This window comes from Elgaria multicarinata, chromosome 3 (genome assembly GCF_023053635.1).
Source record: "Elgaria multicarinata webbii isolate HBS135686 ecotype San Diego chromosome 3, rElgMul1.1.pri, whole genome shotgun sequence".
NCBI lineage: Eukaryota > Metazoa > Chordata > Lepidosauria > Squamata > Anguidae > Elgaria > Elgaria multicarinata.
In genome coordinates, this window is record NC_086173.1 from 158,807,222 (window position 1) to 158,829,439 (window position 22,218).

The 22,218-nt window shown below is 47.4% G+C and overlaps 2 protein-coding genes across 2 annotated transcripts in view; one reads left to right on the top strand and one right to left on the bottom strand.

Moving 5' to 3' along the window:
* Positions 1–22,218, top strand: part of LOC134396163 (uncharacterized) — a 125,591-nt gene that overhangs the window by 23,460 nt on the left and 79,913 nt on the right. The window lies entirely within an intron of this gene.
* Positions 1–22,218, bottom strand: part of LOC134395647 (uncharacterized) — a 47,617-nt gene that overhangs the window by 23,157 nt on the left and 2,242 nt on the right. The window contains exons 2-4 of the mRNA XM_063121808.1: positions 21,864–21,984; positions 18,670–19,669; positions 4,344–5,096 (exon numbers count right to left, since the gene is read on the bottom strand). Of these exons, the coding sequence (XP_062977878.1) occupies positions 4,344–5,096; positions 18,670–19,669; positions 21,864–21,984 (1,874 nt within the window). The remainder of the gene's footprint in view (positions 1–4,343; positions 5,097–18,669; positions 19,670–21,863; positions 21,985–22,218) is intronic.

Below are 22,218 nucleotides of genomic sequence, written 5' to 3' on the forward strand. Positions count from 1 at the left end.
CAGATGTCTCTGCAAGCTCATCTCTGTAAGAAGTTCTCACGGGATCTAGCTTGCTTAGTCCTTGTTGCGGCCTTGAAGCTGTTGGTTCTCTGGGAACTTAAGCCGCTCTTGGAAGCTGTCACCCAGATTGGAGCGTCACCTTGGTGGGTTTTGCCGTCCCGCCCTCTTGGCACGTGGGCATGGCTTACAGGTCAGAGGACCTGCCTGTCAAGTGGCTTTGAATAGGCCTTAAATGCTGGTGCAAAGCTGAAAAATCTTTGCTAGGGGGGATCTACACAGCGCCATGAAGGCGCTTGCATGCGCCTCCAGTGCGCCCCGAAAGTCATTGTGTAGATCCTGCCTGGACTACGTGGGAAGGGCGCCTCTAGTCCGTCCGTCCATCCATCAGGCTGGCCCCGCCCCATCCCGGCCGTGGGCTTTATAATAGGAAATCCTTCCTCCCAATGGCACGGGCTGAAGCATTTAACCTGTTGCTGCTGGAGGGGGCGGCCTCTCCCTCAGGTTCATCCCCACAGAGCTACAGGGGCCCGGGTGAGTGCAACCTCCTTGCTGCCTCGGCATTTCTGGGGGCGGCGGGGGGGCGGGGGAAAAGGATGCTTGAACTAACTGCTCGTCTGCCCCCTCCAGCAGCAACAGGTTAAAAGCTTCAGCCCGTGCCATTGGGAGGAAGGATTTCCTATTATAAAGCCCATGGCCGGGATGGGGCAGGGCCAACCTGACGGACAGACGGACTAGAGGCGCCCTTCCCAGCGTAGTCCGAGGCAGGATCTACAAAATGACTTTCGGGGCGCACTGGAGGCGCACGCAAGCGCCTTCACGGCGCTGTGTAGATCCTCCCCATCTTTCGACACAACGCCTGACCTCCCTCCTGCTTTGGATTCCGTCTCCGATTAGGACTTTGAAAGCACTCTGCATATGGATGCTTTGCTATTTGGACTTTGGCTATCTAAGAACCGGGCCGTGAAAAGTACTGTGAGGCTTTTCATAGACTCGGACTCGCATTTGCTGTGGATTGGGTGTCTGTGGCCTGGGCTCAGGTGGCAGGGAGTTGCCAGTCCTTAGCAGAAGGACGGGACTCCTGTGCCTGAGGTTTAACCTTCCCTAAAGTAATGGTAACCAGGGTCAGCTCAGTTGTGGCAGGCTGAGATTGACAAGCGTGTGACCAATCTTCTCTGGTGGCTCAGAGCAACCCTTCCGTGGGATTTTGTTTTAGGTGATTAGCCACGTCCCTTGAGGTGCCAGCGTATGTGGCGTCTGGAGAAGCTCAAATTGGACAGTGGCATACCCTAAACACACACATACACACGCCCCGAGTGTTTGACTTAAGGATCATATCAGAAAAAGAGCCTAAAGCTTTCTAACCATCGCTCAGCGTTAAGCGTATTTTGGAGTCTGTGTAACCATTAAGCCTGTCTACCGTGTGATTTCCTCAATAAAAGAAGTCTCACTGATGCGAGTGTCTCGTGTCAGCTTGCCAGCACGTGTGAATGCCAGAGGGAACAGGCACGAACACGACCCTTGAGCAGGAAATCCTCATAAAACATTTATCTGCCTCAAAGGACTTCAGGGGGGATTTGCTACAGGGAGAGAATTACAGTGGGGTGTGCGATTTGATTTCAGATGTATCTGGGCATGTTTTAGAGGTGCTTTGAGCGTTGCGAAATACCAAAGAGAGTAAATATCTGGTCTCTTGTCGTTGCATGTGCATTGCTGGATGTGTGATCAACCGTCTTGAACAGCACCCAGATATGGGCATTCCGGATGTATTGTTAGATCTTTTCGCTTATTCGCACACTAACAGATATTCCTTCCTTTGCTTAGGTCCCTGATCAATATAAATTCCCTTCCCTCTACCCATCACTGATGCTGCTCCTTGCCACTCTCTTGGGTATCATTGCCAAAGAGTGGAGGGAAGTGGCTCTCAGTGCCACGCGAGGATGTGTAGCCGTTTCACGTGGCTGTGCGTGATACCCTGAGATCTCTGAAATGCCTATTTATTATTATTAATAATAATATCCCGTCTTTTTCCCAGTACTGGGACTCAAGGCGGTTTACAAGATTAAAGCATGTACAATTAAAACATATAAATATAAATTACAAAAGTTAAATTAGAATTAAACCTACAGGAAAATTAAAAACACGTTAAAAATTTAAAAAGCCCGCTGAAACAAAAAAATGTTTGCCTGCCTCCAAAACTGTAGCACAGAGGGAGCCAGACTAGCCTCCCTGGGAAGGGAGTTCCAGAGCCTTGGAGCAGCCACCGAGAAGGCCCTCTCCCGTGTACCCATTAGGATGCCAGGGATGTTGGTGGGACTGAGAGAAAGGCCTCCCCAGAAGACATCAGAGCACGGGCAGCCTCATATGGGAGAATACACCACCCCCTCCAGCATGCCTTTGGCGGTTCGCAGGGGGGTGCACCCTTTGAGAGGCCCTTCCTCAACAGTTGCTGGCAATTGCAGGCAGCAGCGTAGGGTTTGTTTTAAGTCGATTAAGAATAGTTCAACTGCAAAAATTCAGGTTTTAGGATTATTTTTTGTACACTTTACAGGAAGGCCAATCAGTGTTCCAAATTTCAAGTTTGTAGCTCATCTGGAAGTGGGTAAACATTTCATAGAATCATAGAATAGCAGAGTTGGAAGGGGCCTACAAGGCCATCAAGTCCAACCCCCTGCTCAATGCAGGAATCCACCCTAAAGCATCCCTGACAGATGGTTGTCCAGCTGCCTCTTGAAGGCCTCTAGGGTGGGAGAGCACACAACCTCACCAGGCAACTGATTCCATTGTCGTACTGCTCTAACAGTATTTCCAGACATACGACCCTGCTTTATATAGAGAGATACAGATGCAAGCCATGACTTCATGTTGTAGCCACCAGGGGAGGAACAGGGATATGAATGTCATGATGGGGATCGGGTCCTCCCCTTAGGATGAGGTCCTGAACAGATGGACCCGTACTTTTCGACTATTTATTTGTTTTTCCTGACTTTGTTGATGCCGCTCCCTTCAACAAGTTTCCAGGGTGACCGGAAAATTTCCTTTTGGGCTTCATGGACGATCAGATGACAAGGAATTATGGGTCTTTATTTTTATATATCATAACGGCAGCGAGACTACTATTACGCACAAAAATGGAAAGGCACAATACTACCTACAACGGATGAATGGCCACTGAAGATGTTGGAGTTAGCGGAGATGGCAAAACTTATGTCAACAATTAGAGAAAAGTCAACGCCTAGTTCAGAACTGAATGGAAACCTTTTATAGACTTTATGCAGGATCAAGAAAATAACCATTTGTTCATCTGTGGATTCAATGAATAAGAAGAAAACTTTAAGATAAAAGAAAGAGGGGAATTTTGACTTTTGTAATTATACAGCAAGAGACAATATTGTTACATATTTTTGCTGTGGAGAAAATCGGAAGCCCATCTTAATTTTGTATGGGTTTTTGTTTTGTTTCATCTGACTTTGTGTATTTCGTGTTTGTGAGTTTGTTACGTTTTGAAGCAATGATAACAATATTCTATGAAGAAGCAGGTTTCCAGGGCGGCGTACGAAAAGTTGAAATGACAATAAAACAAATTGAACGGGAACCGTAAATCAATGCGATATAAAAGAGTAATGTGAACACGTTTTCTGTGACCGTGGAACAGACACGAATGACTTCTTGCTTCACATACCCAGATATCTGTATGGTAGACTGTGACGGGCATATTAATATGGATTTCCCCTTAAAAACAGGGAGGGGGCGGAATTGTGCCCCATCAGCCTGGGCTTGAATCGCCTGAAGCCTCCATTGGGCACGTGAAGCATAATAACTCAGGGGAGGGAGAACAAGAATAATCTTATAGCACCTTAAAAACTAACCATGTATATAATAAGCTCTCATGGGCCTCATGAAGGTTTGTGCCATAATACATTTGTTCTTCTTTAGGGTGCCAAAAGGCTGTGATTTTGCTTCAAGAAATTAACAGAACAACCCCTCTGGAAACACCCTCTTCCGTTTCGGTTTCTTTTTTATAAGATAAAAATTCAGCCTGCTCCTATGCGTATTTACTGGGGATCCAGTCCCTGTGGCTCCAATTAGACACGCAGTGCGATCCTATGCATGCCTAGGGTGACCCTTTGGAAAGGAGGACAGGGCTCCTGTATCTTTAATGGTTGTATAGAAAAGGGAATTTCAGCAGGTGTCTTTTCTATACTTGCAGCACCTGGTGAAATTCCCTCTTCATCACAACAGTTAAAGCTGCAGGAGCCCTGCCTAGCATGACCAGATATAAAAGAGGGCAATAGAATTGAATTCAAATTTAAGATTCTTTCCCCCCATGGCCAATCAAAACCTACGATTTCCTTGCAGTGTGTATTTTCTGATGTGCAATAAGGTTTGAGCGCAGCCTGAAGCTTTTCCCGCATTCTGGACATTCATACGGTTTTTCGCCGGTGTGGATTCTGAGATGTCCCGTAAGGAGTGTGCTCACACCAAAGGTTTTCCCGCATTCGGGGCATTTATATGGTTTTTCTCCTGTGTGAACTCTCTGGTGCCTACTGAGTTGTTGGCTTACAGTGAAGCTTTTCCCACATTCCAGGCACTTATAGGGTTTTTCTCCCGTGTGGACCCTCCGGTGAGTGATAATCTGAGAACTGTTACAGAAGCGCTTGCCACAGTCTGGACACTGGTACGGTTTCTCCCCCGTGTGAGATATCTCGTGCCTGATGAGGTCCGAACTCACGCTGAAGCTTTTCCCACAATCCGAACACTTAAAGGGTCTGTCTCCGGTGTGGATTCTCTGGTGGTTCTTGAGGTGCGAGCTCTGGCGGAAAGTCTGTCCGCACTCCATACATTTGTAGGGTTTTTCCCCCGAGTGAGTCCTCTTGTGCTTAATAAGCTGTGAGCTCACACTGAAGCTTTTCCCGCACTGTTGGCACTGGTACGGCTTTTCTCCATTGTGGGTCCTTTCGTGAGCGATCAGGTTTGACCGCAACGTGAAGGACTTCCCGCAGTCAGAGCACTCGTACGGCTTCTCCCCTGTGTGGATTCTCTGGTGTGCAATCAGACCGGTGCTCCGACTGAAGCTCTTCCCACACAAACTACAAGTCCTTTGCTTCTTGCCTTTTGACGGCACCTGTGGGTTTGTGGCTTCATCAAAATCACAGGCAACGTCCCCAGATTTATCAACACTCTTTTGGGGGCAGCTTCCGGTCTTTTCCTCTGAAGAAACTGGGGAAGTTGTTTCCCCATCTTGACGTTGCCATCTTCCTGTCTCACGTTGTTCCACTCGTTTGGGGCTATTCAAGAGTGATCTATCCTCTTCCTCCCCATTCAACCCATCATCATCTAAAGGAACAAAACAACAGGAGTTCTGACAAAAGGTTTTTAATGAATTGGTTGTCAATGGCTTAATAGTGTTTATATTATTCACTATTGCTTATCCCTATGAGCTTGTTTGGAACTGTTAGATTGTTATGGATCGCCTTGGTTTTTTACACTGTAGAATCATAGAATAGTAGAATTGGAAGGGGCCTACAAGGCCATCGAGTCCAACCCCCTGCTCAATGCAGGAATCCACCCTAAAGCATCCCCGACAGATGCTTGTCCAGCTGCCCCTTGAAGGCCTCTAGTGTGGGAGAGCCCACAACCTCCCTAGGTCACTGATTCCATTGTCGTACTGCTCTAACAGTCAGGAAGTTTTTCCTGATAACTATCTGGAATCTGGCTTCCTTTAACTTGAGCCCGTTATTCCGTGTCCTGCACTCTGGGAGGATCAAGAAGAGATCCTGGCCCTCCTCTGTGTGACAAACTTTCAAGTATTTGAAGAGTGCTCTCATGTCTCCCCTCAATCTTCTCTTCTCCAGGCTAAACATGCCCAGTTCTTTCAGTCTCTCTTCACAGGGCTTTGTTTCCAGACCCCTGATCATCCTGGTTGCCCTCCTCTGAACACGCTCCAGCTTGTCTGCATCCTTCTTGAATTGTGGAGCCCAGAACTGGACGCAATACTCTAGATGAGGCCTAACCAGGGCCGAATAGAGAGGAACCAGTACCTCACGTGATTTGGAAGCTATACTTCTATTAATGCAGCCCAAAAATAGCATTGGCCTTTCTTGCAGCCATAGCGCACTGTTGGCTCATATTCAGCTTGTTATCTACCACAACTCCAAGTTCCTTCTCATTTGTAAAGTACTTTAAGGAATATCTAGTAAATATACATGTGCAAAATACCAATGAAAATAATAATATAATAAACTGCCCGAGAGATGCCTAGAATAGAAATTGCATTAAAAAAAACCTTTTCCTAGGGTGTCTATAGGACTTGTGGATTCTTGCATTGAGCAGGGGGTTGGACTTGATGGCCTTATAGGCCCCTTCCAACTCTACTATTCTATGATTCTATGATTCTGACTTGGCAGCAGTACATGTGAAAAGGATCTAGGTGTCCTAGTTAATTCCAAATTGAACGTGAGCCAGCGGTGTGACGCGGCTGCTAAAAAAGCAAATGCAATCTTAGCCTGCATTTCCAGAAGCCGATCATGAGCAGATTTGGATTCCTGCATGCGTTATATCAAGGGACTGCCTTTGAAAACGGTTTGGAAACTTCAGCTGGTCCAAAACAGGGCAGCAGGATTGGTCACAGGGACTGCCTAACGTGATCATATCATGCCAGTACTTTTCTTTCCGCACTGGTTGCCTGTCCATTTCTAGGCCCGATTCAAAGTGCTGCTCTTAACACTTAAAGGTCTAAATGGCTTGGGGCCAAGTTACCTGAAACAGCGTCTCTTCCCATATACACCTGCCCTGACCCAAAGATGAGCATCATCAGTCCTTCTCTGGGAGCCCCTGCCAAAGGAAGAGAGGCAGGTGCCTACTAAGAAGAGGGCCTTTTTTGCTTTGGCACCCCAGTTATGGAACGAGCTTCCCAGAGACCTATGTCTCTGGGAAGGCCTGGTACCTATGTTGTATTCTTTTCAGCACCAAGTGAAGACCTTCTTATTTTCCCAGGCATTTCAGTCTTTCAGTTTGGGTTTTATTTATTTCATTTATTTATTACTTTTGTGTCCTGCCTTTTTCCTTCTGGCAAGGAACCCAAGGGAGCGTGCATGAATCATAGAATAGTAGAGTTGGAAGGGGTCTATAAGGCCATCAAGTCCAAACCCCTGTTTAATACAGGAATCCACCCTAAAGCATCCCTGACAGATGCTTGTCCAGCTGCCTCTTGAAGGCCTCCAGTGTGGGAGAAGAGCCCACCACCTCCCTAGGTAACTGGTTCCATTGTTGTACTGCTCTAACAGTCAGGAAGTTTTTCCTGATGTCCAGCCGGAATCTGGCTTCCTGTAACTTTAGGGTGACCATATGAAAAGAAGGACAGGGCTCCTGTATCTTTAACAGTTGCAAAGAAAAAGAAATTTCATCAGGTGTCATTTGTATGCATGCAGCACCTGGTGAAATTCCCTCTTCATCACAACAGTTAAAGCTGCACTAGCTATAGTAGAGTGACCACATACAAAAGAGGGCAGGGGTCCTGCAGCTTTAACTGTTGTCATGAAGAGGGAATTTCACACGGCACCTGCTGAAATTCTCTTTTCTATACAACTGTTAAAGATACAGGAGCCCTGTCCTCCTTTTCATTTGGTCACCCTATGTAACTTGAGCCCATTATTCCGTGTCCTGCACTCTGGGAGGATCGAGAAGAGATCCTGGCCCTCCTCTGTGGGACAACCTTTCAAGTATTTGAAGAGTGCTATCATGTCTCCCCTCAACCTTCTCTTCTCCAGGCTAAACATGCCCAGTTCTTTCAGTCTCTCTTCATAAGGCGTTGATTCCAGACCCCTGATCATCCTCGTTACATGGTCCTCTCCCTTTTTATCCTCACAACAACCCTGTGAGGTAGGTTCGGCTGAGAGTTGGTGCTTAAAGCCCAAAGTCACCCAGTGAGCTTCCATGGCTGAGTGGGGACTCGAACCTGAGTCCTCCGAGTTCCAGAGAGAGAAAAGGAGGAGCCTGAGCTGGAGACATCCCAGAACTTTTGCTTTACCTGAAGAGTCGGCATCTCTGCACGCCTTTTCTTTGACTTCCTGCAGCTTCTCCCTGATATCTGAAAGAGCCCCGCCAACTTCTGGAGGACTCATGGATGCCGCTGCCTGAAACAAGCAAGAGGAGAACCCTGTCAAGTCACCTGGAAAAGGACAGGGGGTGAGGTGGGGTGGGAGCAGAGCCAGCGGCTCCACATTTGAGGGAGCCCTGGGCAAGGGGCACTCTGGCGGACAGCCCCCTCCTCTGCTGGTGCGTTTCCTTGGCAGCAGTGGCAGTCGGTGGCAGCAGAAGGAAGAAACGGAGCGGCTGCCATTTTAATTGCCCTCTATGCCCCAGAACAAGACTCCCTCAGGGGCAGGATGGGAAATTAAAATGGCCACCAAAGGAGAAGAACCAGAGTTCTTAGCAAATTGCCCTTATAGAATAAAACACAGAATAAAACACTATACAATTTGAAACCCCACCAACAAACCATTAAGCGTTGAATAGTTTCCCATACAGCTTTTGAGACTTCACGGCACGTGTTTGTAGAGCACTGACAAGGAATTTGGAAGTTCTAAAAGATACGTACTTCTCGGCATCAGCCAATAGGGAACAAGCCTTCACAAGGGACGGCCTTCCCTTGAACGGTCTTAACAACGGAGGAACGTATTTCGTTCTGAGATCGTTATACACTGAGCATTCTAGCAGTATTTATTTATTTATTTATTACACTTATATACTCCTCCCATAGCCAGGGCTCTCTGGGCGGTTTACAGAAATTCTAAAAATTGAGCTAAAAACAAGTATACAGAATTTAAAACTCTAAAACACAGAACACACACACATAAAGCATTAAAAACCGACTAAAACTAAACATGTGGGTAATTAGGATGTGCCGCCATATGCCCGGGCAAAGAGGAAAATCTTAACCTGGCGCCGGAAAGATAGTAGTGTTGGTGCTATGCGAGCTTCATCAGGGAGATCATTCCAGAGTCTGGGGGCCACCACCGAAAAGGCCCTGTCCCTCGTTGCCACACTGCTAGCCTCTCTCGGAGTAGGCACCCGGAGGAGGACATGAATAGCGTCTTCAATGGATACGGAATTGCAACTGCAGACTCTACACTATCCTTCTCAAGAACCCCCTTGTGCGCACCCAGTCTGCCAAGCCGCCCAGTGTTTGGGAGGGGCCGTGGCTCCGTGGGAGGGGTTCTGCTTTGCCTGCCAGAGGTCCCAAGTTCGATACCTGGGAGCTCCAGGTAGGGCTGGAAAATCTCCTGCCGAAATCCCTGGAGAGCCACTGCTGCCAGTCAGTGCTGACCCTAGCGGCCTACATGGCCCATGAGGGGATTCAGTATAAGGCAGCTTCCTAGGTTCCTATGCCCAGAGAATTGGGTTAAAAAGAAAGAACGAAGGGAGGATACAGTGCAGGCATCACTGATGGTCCCTTTCCAGGGTGATGCCCGGGGATTCTAGGTGTGCCCTCTAGTGGTAGGTGAGGCCAAAGACAAGAGAGGCGGGGCAAAGAATAGCAGGATGTTGCAGTAATGAAGCTTTAGGAGAGACCGTTCAACTTTTTAGAAAGGGGAAAGTATGCAAAAACCTTCCCCGTAGTAACCTACGGCTGCGAGAGCTGGACCACAAGGAAAGCTGAGCGAAGGAAGAGAGATGCTTTTGAACTGTGGTGTTGGAGGAAAATTCTGAGAGTGCCTTGGACTGCAAGAAGATCAAACCAGTCCATACTCCAGGAAATAAAGCCAGACTGCTCTCTTGAGGGAATGGTATTAAAGGCAAAACTGAAGTACTTTGGCCACATAATGAGAAGACAGGACACCCTGGAGAAGAGGCTGATGCTAGGGAAAGTGGAAGGCAAAAGGAAGAGGTTCCGACCAAGGGCAAGGTGGATGGATGATATTCTGGAGGTGACAGACTAGACCTTGGGGGAGCTAGGGGTGGTGACGGCCGACAGAAAGCTCTGGCGTGGGCTGGTCCATGAAGTCACGAAGAGTCAGAAGCGACTGAACGAATAAACAACAAACATGCAAAAAACAGGAGGACACCTGACGATAGGGGAAAGGATGCAGGGCCTTCCGGGGACCACCAGAGGGCCTGATTTGGCCCCCTGTAGGGCTAGATTTGTACTGCAGGCCAGAGCTTCTGCACCCCTGTCTTAGGAATTACGATTCTCTGAGATTGTTTCTTCAAAGAATTGGAGGGTGGGTCTAAGAAAGCTGTGGAAGCGCCTGCAGATACTTTAAAACTTCTGGCTTTTCAAATTGCCAGAGAATCTGTAGAGCAAGCTGAAGAACAAGAGAGAGAGAGAGATTAGAACTCTGATGGAGATAACTCTAGAGTAATGGGCAAAGTAATGACCATCAGGAGGGAGATCGAGGAAATCAAGATGGCTGGTCCGTTTACCTATGCCCACAGGTATAAGAAAATAAACTGCTTTGGCCTTTTCATGATAAATCATAAGATTCATGCTTTCACCGTAACTAACATCTATCTATTAAGACTGCAACCACTTTCCCATCTAACAGTCGATGTTGAAATGCATGTCACAAGACTGTGTCTCAACAGAAACAGAGCGTGGAGTGAGGTACTTTCAAAGCAAGCTAACCACAAAAAAGAAACAGACAGGAGGTCCGGTGGCTTAACTGATTGCAATACCCATCTACGTATTGTTTTTCTAGTCGCAGAACTATTTGCACTCTGCACATGCATAAATGCCTTGTCTATCATTGGTTACTGTATTGCAAAACTGTATTGTGATTGGCGGGAAGGTTCTGTCGTTGTTTCTAAGAGGAACTAATCCTATAAGTATGTTAGCTTTGCCTGAAATTAGTGGGCAGTCCTTCAGCTCCTCTAGGGATTACCACCTTGCAGCACTGCAGGCTGCTCGTAATAAACCTTTTCTAAGATGAGAGAAATTGTGTCTTGAGAGTCTTTGACCACCACTCAGCGAACCAAGGGAACCCGCCCTTTTGGGTTCTTCCACATAATCCAAACCCCTGCTCCGTGCAGGCAATTTATAGCCTCCCCGACAGAAGGATGGCCAACTTATCTGCTAGAAGATCTCCTGGAAGGGAGAGCCCAGCACCCCTCTAGGCCAGGGGTGGGCAGAAAAGAGATCGCCATACTTTTTTGGACTTCAACTCCCAGCATTCCTGACCATTGAGCATGCTGGCAGGGGCTTCTGGGAGATGAAGTCCAAAACATCTATATGACTTCCTTCTGCCCAAGCCCCGCTCTAGATAATTGGTTCAGTTGTCCTGCCATTTTTACCATAGACGTTTCTCCTAATGTTCAACCAAAATCTCCCCTCCTGTAACTTCAGCCTGTTAGATCTACTCCTGCCCTGCCAGGCAGGAGGGAACAAGCTTTTGTCCTCTTCTGAGTGACAACCCTTCAGGGACCAGAAGAGCGTTCGCTCACGTCTCTCACCTGTTTGGTTTTCCCAGCCTCTCCTTGCCTCTGCAGGAAATCCTCAGCCAAGGCCACCGCCTGGGTGCAGCTCTCGGCTTCACGTTCTCTCACCCAGCTCTGCATCTCCGAGGGCAGGACAGCCACAAACTGCTCCAGGATCAGCAGTTCCAGCATCTGCTCCTTGCTATGCCTCTCCGGCTTCAGCCACCGGTGACAGAGGTACCAGAGCTGACTGCAGGCCTCACGAGGCCCCTTGGCCTCCTGGTAGCAGAACATCCGGAAGTTCAGCCGATGTGTCTCTGTGGCGATGGTGTCCTTTTCCACCGGCTCCCTCTTTGCCTCCTGATAGGCTCCCCTGGGGTCCAAGCACCTAAAAGCCTCTTTGGGTTCTTGGCTGAGACCTGGCAGTAGGTGGGTCACCCTGTCTCTTTCCGGACAGCAGCTGCTGCAGTCCACGGCTTCAACAGGGGACAGGCGAGCCTTTGCGTCTTCCCAAGGAACAGGCCGCAGATGCCGTGGGCTGCCCCATCTCGAACTGCGCAACTGTGCCATCGTTGGGAACGCCTACTCTCCAATTTCCTCCTTCTCCCATGTAGGTCCTATTCTGTCGCACCTGTTTATTTGCGTTCCTGGCCGGAGCAGAGCCTGGAACCGGCAAACTCAATTTGCTCTGGTCTGTTTTCTCTTCTTTGCAACGCCACGGAAGCCTTGGCGTGTCCCACCGCAGCTCTTAAAATGCGTCTTCCATTCGCTGCTTCGGTATAACCATTCAATCTTTTGCGGGATGGACTGGGCTCTCTCAGCGAGGGCGAGGCCCTGGATTCGAGAACGACCTTGCAGAGAAGGGACAGAAGGGTCTTCCTGGAGGGAAGGTAAAAAGAGCTTCAAGTTGAGCTGTGTTCTATGGAAAGGGTTAGAAAAGGGGTGTTGAACCTCAGGACAATGGGACAAATCTCGCCCACATAGGGTTCCCCAGACAGCAACACCCCCTTTCCCTGGCCATGCCCCTTTCCCTAGCCACACCCCTTCCCTGGCCACACCCCTTTCCCCCATCCACCAACCATTTGGTGGTTCCATCATGGCTTTGGTGCAGTTCCCACCCACCCCAATGTGACAGGTTGAAATGCCTCTCCTAAGGCAGTAATAGCTTTAATTTAAAATAGCCTTTCTGGTATTTCTAGCCTGTGAATGCCATCGAAATTGAATTCAGCCGTCCGGCTGAAATAAGTCCGACAACTCTGGGTTAGAAGTTTCACACGTGCGTATTCATTTATTTATTTATTTACAACATTTACATACCGCTCCAGATCTAGACAGATCCCAGAGCGGTCAATAATAAAAGATACAAAAGTAAGATTAAAAAAAAGAAAGAAAACATGTTCAAGATTACTGTTTTATTTTATTCAGAAACAGAATTCCGATAGAATTCTGTGAGGTCAGTGAGGAAAGGATTTCTGAAACAAAGATGTTTTCAGGAGGTGCTGGAAACAGCACAGTGCCTGACCTCCAGAGGTAGGGAGTTCCATAGGAAAGGGGCCACCACACTGAAGGCTCTTCTCCGGGGATTTATTTATTTATTTATTTATTACATTTCTATACCACCCAATAGCCGGAGCTCTCTGGGCGGTTCACAAAAATTAAAAACATTCAAAGTATAAAACAACAGTATAAAACCAAAATATAAAATACAATATAAAAGCTCAACCAGATAAAAACAGCAGCAATGCAAAATTACAAATTTAAAACACCAAGTTAAAATGTATTTATAGATTGTTAAAATGCTGGGAGAATAAAAAGGTCTTCACCTGGCGTCTAAAAGCATATAATGTAGGTGCCAGGCGAACCTCCTTAGGGAGCTCATTCCACAGCCGGGGTGCCACAGCAGAGAAGGCCCTGCTCCTGGTAGCCACCTGCCTCACTTCCTTTGGCAGGGGCTCACGGAGAAGGACCCCTGAGGATGACCTTAGGGTGTGGGCAGGTACATATGGGAGGAGGCGTTCTGGAGGGTAGACTCCAGTCAGCCCAGAGGTCTGTGTGGAACCACCAGGAACATGCCCTCAGTGACTGGGCAGGTTGGTAAGGGGGAAAGCGCTCTCTCAGATATCCTGGTCCCAAGTTGTTTAGGACTTTATATACTAGTACCAAAAACTTAAACCTGGCTCAGTAGTGAATAGGCAGCCAGTGCAGTTCCCTCAGCAAAGGAATTGCCTGATGCCCACCCTGCTAACATGTAAGCAGCAGGTAAAAGCAATTCCGTTCTCTCAGGCTTTGGTGGGGAGGTATATATTTGCATAGGCAAATTTGTTTATGATTGTGTTTTCTGTTGATAAATAGAATGGCTGCCAATTAGTTTCCGGGTGAAGTATAAAGTGTGGGTTATCACCTTTAAAGCCCTACATGGTTTGGGTCCAGGCTACCTGTGGGATCGCCTTCTCCTGTATAATCCGCCCTGCACACTCAGGTCCTCTGGGAAGAATTTACTCTAGCCAACAAAAACAAGGCTGACAACTGTTACCCAGAGGAGCGTAAGAACATAAGAAATGCCATGGTGGCTGGATCAGACCAAGGGTCCATCTAGTCTAGCACTCTGTTCATACAGCCACTGACCTTCTCTTCTGCTGCTCCCAGACTATGGAATGGCCTGCCGGGAGAGATCCGCCAACTTAACAGTGAACCACCCAGAGAGCTCCGACTATTGGGCGGTATAGAAATGTAAAAAAATTTTAAAAATTAAAAAAAAAATTAAACAGTCTTCCCGAATTTAAGAGAGCCATAAAGACTGATCTCATCCGGCAGGCCCACCCAGTTGAACTTTAAGATGCTTTTTAATAATGTATTAGTTTTATATGTTTTTAATCAGTTTTATGTATTTTATGGTGTATTGTATTTGGTGTTGTTCCCTGCCTCTTTTGTATCTGGTCAAGGGTTCCTGCAGCTTGAAGAGGGAATTTCACCCAGTGCTGCCTGCATACAAACGACACCTGCTGAAATTCCCTTTTCAATACAACTGTTAAAGATACAGGAGCCCTGTCCTCCTTTCCATAGGGTCACCCTATCTTTATCACAACAGTTAAAACTGCAGGAGCTATACTGCAGCTATACTGTGACCAGATTTAAAAGAGGGCAGGGCTCCTGCAGCTTTAACTATTGTGATGAGGGAATTTCACCAGGTTCTCCATATAGACAAATGACACCTGCTGAAATTCCCTTTTCAATACAACTGTTAAAGATACAGGAGCCCGGTCCTCCTTTCCATATGGCCACCCTACAATATTGTCTATACTAAACGGCACCGGCTCTCCTGGGATTCAGGCAGGATTCTTTCCTAGCCCTACCTGGAAATGCAGAAGATCGAACCTGGGAACTTCTGATTGCAAGGCAGGGACTCTAGCACTGGATCATGGTTTCCCCATCTAAAAATAAAGTAAGATTCCAGTCCTCATGGTTCTTAATAAATGAAGGGCTGGAATAAATAGGAACATAGGAAGCTGCCTTATTCTGAGTCAGACCACAGGATCCATGTAGTCCAGTATTGTTGACACGGACCAGCAGCAGCCCTCCAAGTTTTCAGGCAGGATTCTTCCCTAGCCTGACTTGGAGAAGCCAGGATTCGAACCTGGGACCTTCTGCATGCAATGCGAGGGCTGTACCACTGAGCTACAGCCCTTCTCGTACTCCTTGAACCCCCCCTCCCAATTGCCTGCCTTCCCTATCCCCCCTGTTTTCTCTCTGTCGTCTTTCCCTTGCATGTTCCTCTTGCCTTTTCGCAACCCCCCACCCCCCGCAACACAAACACACCCAATTCTGGGCTCCACAATTCAAGAAGGACGCAGACAAGCTGGAGCGTGTTCAGAGGAGGGCAACCAGGATGATCAGGGGTCTGGAAACAAAGCCCTATGAAGAGAGACTGAAAGAACTGGGCATGTTTAGCCTGGAGAAGAGAAGATTGAGGGGAGACATGAGAGCACTCTTCAAATACTTAAAAGGTTGTCACACAGAGGAGGGCCAGGATCTCTTCTCGATTCTCCCAGAGTGCAGGACACGGAATAACGGGCTCAAGTTAAAGGAAGCCAGATTCCGGCTGGACATCAGGAAAAACTTCCTGACTGTTAGAGCAGTGTGACAATGGAATCAGTTACCTAGGGAGGTTGTGGGCTCTTTCACCCTAGAGGCCTTCAAGAGGCAGCTGGACAACCATCTGTCAGGGATGCTTTAGGGTGGATTCATGCATTGAGCAGGGGGTTGGACTCGATGGCCTTGTAGGCCCCTTCCAACTCTGCTATTCTATGATTCTATACCCCTTCAACTCACCTCTTGTAACCTTCTGCAGCAAAGCACAATTGGGCAGGCTGAGTTCTCAGGCAGGAAAAGGAAGGGACAGCATTAGCCAGCACACCGGATGCCCTTGCTGGGCCTCTCTAGAAACAAGAACTCTATTGATTTAACCCCATCCAGGGCTGTACTTATCTAGCAGCGCTTAAAAAACAAATAAAACCAATCTGATACAAAGCTGGGGCCACACTTGGAAGGCTGTGAACAGTTCTGGTCCCCCGCGGCTCGAAAAGGATATTATAGAGCTGAAAAAGGGCAACTAAGGGTGCAATCCAAAGGAGGACAGGGCTCCTGTATCTTTAGTGGTTGTATTGAAAGGGGAATTTCAGCAGGTGTCATTTGTATATATGGAGAACCTGATTAAATTCCGTCTTCATCACAACAGTTAACGCTGCAGGAGTCCTGTCCTCTTTTGTATCTGGTCAAGGGTTCCTGCAGCTTTAAAGGTTGTGATGAAGAGGGACTTTCACCAGGTGCTGCATGCAGACTAATGACACCTGCTGAAATCCCCTTTTCAATACAATGGTTAAAGATACAGAAGCCATGTCCTCCTTTTCATATGGCCACCCTAATCCTATGTATGTCTAGACAGAGAAAAAATCCACAGCCAGCTGTGGAATGCTAGGAGTTGTAGGACTCCCCCCACCCCCATCTAAAAATGCGTAGGATTCCACTCTAGAAAGATCAAAGGACTGGAGCAACTCCCCTAAGCTAGGGTGACCCTATGAAAAGGAGGACTGGGCTCCTGTATCTTTAACAGTTGCATCAAAAAGGGAATTTCAGCAGGTGTCAGTTGTGTGCATGCAGCACCTGGTGAAATTCCCTCTTCATCGCAATAGTTAAAGCTGCAGGAGCTACACTAGTGTGACCAGATTTAAAAGAGGGCAGGGCACCAGAAGAGGACATTTCACCAGGTTCCCCATATATACAAATGACACCTGCTGAAATTCCCTTTTCGATACAACTGTTAAAGATACAGGAGCCCTGTCCTCCTTTTCATAGGGTCACCCTACTTCACATATACATGAAACCAATGGGATTCTCTGATGCTTTGGGGTTCATTGCCACCAGTATGTTTCCAGGCAGAATTTAAAGTGTTGGTTATGAATGATAACCACCCAGAGAGCTTCAGCTACTCGGCAGTATAGAAATGCAATAAATAAAGAGATAAATAAAGCCATATATGGCTTAGGACTACGCTATCTAAAAGACTGCCTGCCCAGTCCTTAAGATCTTCTGGAGAGGCCCTTCCTTCGAGACCACCTCCTCCGTCAAAAGTTCATTTGGTGGTGACGTGAAAGAGGGCCTTCTTGGTGGCTGCTCCCAGGCTGTGGAACTTCCAAGGGAGGCTAGGTTCACTCCCTCTATCGTCCTGATGGCAGGGAAAGACCACTTTATTCAATAATGCCTGTAAATAGGGCTGTGGGCTCTTTTTATTCTGTGACTGTTAAGTGTTTCATTGTTTCAATCTATTTTAAGTGGTCTTGTAAGCCACGTTGAGTGCCACATTCTCCTAGAAAGGCAAGGCATAGCTCAAAGAAATAAATACAATAAATATATGAAGACACACAGAGAGAGATTATGTGTGAGAGACATAGCAAGGAGTGTATATTTTGTTTGTGTAAGAAAGGGGAGGGGTAGGGTGACCCTATGAAAAGGAGGACAGGGCTCCTGTATCTTTAACAGTTGTATTGAAAAGGAAATTCCAGCAGGTGTCATTTGTATATATGGAGAACCTGGTAAAATTCCCTCTTCATCACAGCAGTTAAAGCTGCAGGAGCTAGACTAGAGTGACCAGATTTAAAAGAGGGCAGGGCACCTGCAGCTTTAACTGCTGTAGAGCAGTACGACAATGGAGCCAGTTACCTAGGGAGGTTGTGGGCTCTCCCACACTAGAGGCCTTCAAGAGGCAGCTGACAACCATCTGTCAGGGATGCTTTAGGGTGGATTCCTGCATTGAGGAGGGGGTTGGACTCGATGGCCTTTTAGGCACCTTCCAACACTACTATTCTATGATTCTATGAACTGTTGTGATGAAGAGGAAATTTCACCAGGTTCCCCATATATACAAATGACACCTGCTGAAATTTCCTTTTCAATACAACTGTTAAAGATACAGGAGCCCGGTCCTCCTTTCTATGTGGTCACCCTAGGTGGGGTAGACTGTTCATGGACCAGAGCAGGAGCTAATAGTAAACAGAAATAAGCTATTTTTAAATACAAATTCATAGGGGATATTTCTACAAGTTGCATTGTAGAGACATAGGAAGCTGCCTTATACTGAGTCAGAGTCTTGGTCCATCTAGCCTAGTATTGTTGACACAGACTGGCAGTGGCTTTGCACTTCCTCACAAGTGCCTCTTTCTTCATACTCAGATATTCTGCCATTTTCCCCTCACACTTTTCTCTCATATCCCAAATTCAACACACTCTTTTTTCGTTTGATGGTTGGAGGGAAAGGGGTGAGAGACCGTGTGGTGTAGCGGCTAAAGTGTTGGACAGGGAATCGGGAGATCCGGGTTCTAATCCCCACTCGGCCATGGAAACCCACTGGGCGACTTTGGGCCAGTCACAGACTCTCAGCCCAACTTACCTCACAGGGTTGCTGTTGTGAGGAGAAAATGGAGAGGAGGAGGATTATGTATGCTGTCTTGGGTTCCTTAAGGAGGAAAAAAGGCAGGATATAAACGTAATAAATAAATAAGGGGAACTCTGAAGGGTTGAATTCAGAGCCCAGGTGAGCCAGGTTTGACCCGCGAATCTGAGGTTCAGTAACCGTGATTTATATAAATGCTATTAGAATTAGGCCTGCGATGTCTACCTTTTAATTCGGACTGACTTTTCTTCACAAATTATATTATAAACCCCACCCTTCCCAAGGTTTGTTCGGAGTCCAGTCATCTCTACGTCTTCCTCGCCTTGTGGATCTTCAGGTGGGTGATGAGCGTCGAGCGGAGCCGGAAGCATTTCCCGCACTCGGAGCACTCGTACGGCTTTTCCCCCGTGTGGATCCGCAAGTGCCCGGCCAGGAGGGTGCTCACCCCGAAGGTCTTCCCGCACTCCAGGCACTGGTACGGCTTCTCCCCCGTGTGGACGGCCTGGTGGCGAATGAGCTGCTGGCTGACGGTGAAGCCTTTCCCGCACTCGAGGCACTTGTAGGGCTTCTCGCCCGTGTGGACCCTTCGGTGGGTGATCACCTGCGAGCTGTTGCAGAAGCGTTTGCCGCAGTCGGGGCACTGGTAGGGCTTTTCCCCCGTGTGGGCCCGCTCGTGCCGGATGAGGTCCGAGCTAATGCTGAAGCCCTTCCCGCAATACGAGCACTTGAAGGGCTTGAGGCCCGTGTGGATCTTCTGGTGGTTCTTGAGGTGCGAGCGCTGGCGGAAGGCCTGCCCGCACTCCGTGCACGGGTACGGTTTCTCACCTGAGTGGGTCCGCTCGTGCTCGATCAGCTGCGTGGTCACCGGGAAGCTCTTTCCGCACTCTGTGCACCGGTAGGGCTTCTCGCCCGTGTGGGTCCTCTGGTGGACCACCAGGGTCGACCTTGAGCGGAAGCTCCGGCCGCAGTGTGAGCACTTGTAGGGCTTCTCCCCCGTGTGCACCCGCTCGTGGGCCAGGAGGCCCGTCCGCCGGCTGAAGCTCTTCCCGCACACGCTGCACGTCGTCTCCGGTTTCCCCTTGGGAGCTTTCTGCCGCTTTGTGGGCTCAGCGAGGGGGTCTGAGGCTTCCCCACGAGCAACGCTTTCTTCTGGGCCTTTTCCCAGGTTCCTCTCTGTTTGGGGCGGATTTGAAGGAGCTTCCTCCTCCTCCTCTTCCTTCCCCTCTTCCTCTAACGCAGGCAGAAGGCACCGTCCTTTTCCCTTCCCACCTGGTTCCACCGGCTCCACTCTCTCGTTCAGCTGCTCATCACCTGTGGGGATGAAATAGAAAGTCCCATGACAAATTGTTTTGCTGTTCATAGAATCATAGAATAGCAGAGTTAGAAGGGGCCTCTAAGGCCATCGAGTCCAACCCCCTGCTCAATGCAGGAATCCACCTTCAAGCATCCCTGACAGACAGCTGTCCAGCTGCCTCTTGAAGGCCTCTCATGTGGGAGAGCCCACCACCTCCCTAGGTAACTAGTTCCATTGTCATACTGCTCTAACAGTCAGGAAGTTTTTCCTAATGTCCAGCCGGAATCTGGCTCCCTATAGCTTGAGCCCATTATTCCGTGTCCTGCACTCTGGGAGGATCGAGAGGAGATCCTGGCCCTCCTCTGTGTGACAACCTTTTAAGTATTTGAAGAATGCTCTCATGTCTCCCCTCAGTCTTCTCCTCTCCAGGCTCAACATGCCCAGTTCTTTTAGTCTCTCCTCATAGGGCTTTGTCTCCAGACCCCTGATCATCCTCATTGCCCTCCTCTGAATGCTCTCCAGAGGAGGGCAACGGGGAGAAGGTCACAGGCTTAGGGTGACCATATGAAAAGGAGGATAGGGCTCCTGTATCTTTAACAGTTGTACTGAAAAGGAAATTTCAGCAGGTGTCATTTGTATATATGGAGAACCTGGTGAAATTTCCTGTTCATCACAAGTTAAAGCTGCAGGAGCCCTGCCCTCTTTTAAATTTGGTCACTCTAGTATAGCTCCTGCAGCTTTAACTGCTGTGATAAAGAAGGAATTTCACCAGGTTCTCCATATATACAAATGATACCTGCTGAAATTCCCTTTTCTATGCGTCTATTAAAGATACAGGAGCCCTGTCCTCCTTTTCATATGGTCACCCTACACAGTCTCAAACGACAGAGATCATTTCCTGACTAAATAGGTACCAAAAGAAGTAAGAAATTAGGAAAGAGTTGCCAACTTTTGACCTTCGGCTATTGGGCGGTATAGAAATGCAATAAATAAATAAACGTTACTCAAAAAATATCAATGCTGTAATAAAAGAGTTTATAAAATATAGCTTAAAATTTCTGGGAACAAATTGCTTTGCTCTTCTGGGGAGAAGGACCCGGGTTCAAATGACAGAGATAATTTGCTAACCAAATTGAAACCAAAGAGAACTGAAAAAATAATAAAGGCTGTAACACTGAAAGGGTTGATAAATCATGGGTACAAATTCAAAATTCAAGGCACGAGCAAAGTTCGATTAGTGAACCAAAATTAACCAACTTTGAAATTCACAGCAGCCTCCACTAAATACCGAAGGACAGACTAAACACATCCCAACTTTGTTACAAACTTTACAGTCTCAATTTACAAGGGCAATCGAATTAAAATGTTAAAATCACTTGTAAAGATAAAATGGAGAAGAGGAGGAGGAAGATCATGGGCTTCTTGTAAGGGGGCTGGGAAGGCAGGATAAAAATATAATAACAAATAAATCACATAAATATATGTTTTTATTCAAGCAAGCCTTTTGAGTGTAAGCTGGTCTGTTGGCAAAAAGGGTTTTATAATTGGTTAGACACCATTTGTTCCTTTTATTGTTGCAGTTTTAATTTATTTGTTTTTTAAATGTTTTAATTAAAATTTTGCTTTTGATCTGGGTTTTATTGTTAGCTGCCTTGGGCATAAAAATTAAATTAAATTAATGATTTATAGATGCTGCACGGTCTGGAAGAGAACAGTTTGTTTTTTTAGAACAAAAGCATTATTTTGTAGCTCTGATGGAAGCTAGCCCAAGGCCCATCAGACTATGATTGATTGATTGATTGCATTTTTATACCGCCCAATTGCCGAAGCTCTCTGGGTGGTTTACAAAAATTAAAACCATACAAACCATTCAAAATATAAAACAAAGAGAATAAAAGCATAATATAAACTACAATATAAGAACACAGCCAGGATAGCAGCAATGCAGAAATTAAAACAGATTTAAAATACAAATTTTAAACGGCACAGTTAAAATTAAGTTGCTAGACGGTTAAAATGCTGAGAAAATAAAAAGGCGCCGCCTTTTTAAACTGGTGTCTAAAAGAATATAGTGTAGGTGCCAGGCGGGCCTCTTTAAGGGAGCACATTCCACAGCCAGGGTGCCACAGCAGAGAAGGCCCTGCTCCTCCTGGTAGCCACCTGCCTCACTTCCTTTGGCTATTCAACTGTGGGATGGCCAGGAAAACCTACCTGTACAATTGGCGTCCATGTTGCCTTCCTGCTTGAACCCCGGAGGATATTGCTGCTCTTGACCCTCTGAAGGTATCTGTTTGGCCTCGGGGGGATTGACGGGCGTCTCCTGGCAAACCACCTGAAAAACGGGAGCAAGGACGTGTTTCAAAGGCTCAGCTTAGCACAGGCCTTCTGAGCAGTGGGCTGGATTTTGACCCCAAGGGACCTGGGTTCAGTTCCATCCAGGAGTGCACCTAGCTTGTAGCAGGGCTTGTGAGGAGTTAGGTAGCAGCACCTAAGATTTGTGTTTGTAAGACTAGAGTGCTAACTGAGTGTGTGTGTATGTGAGAGGATATATCGAAGGTTTTAAACT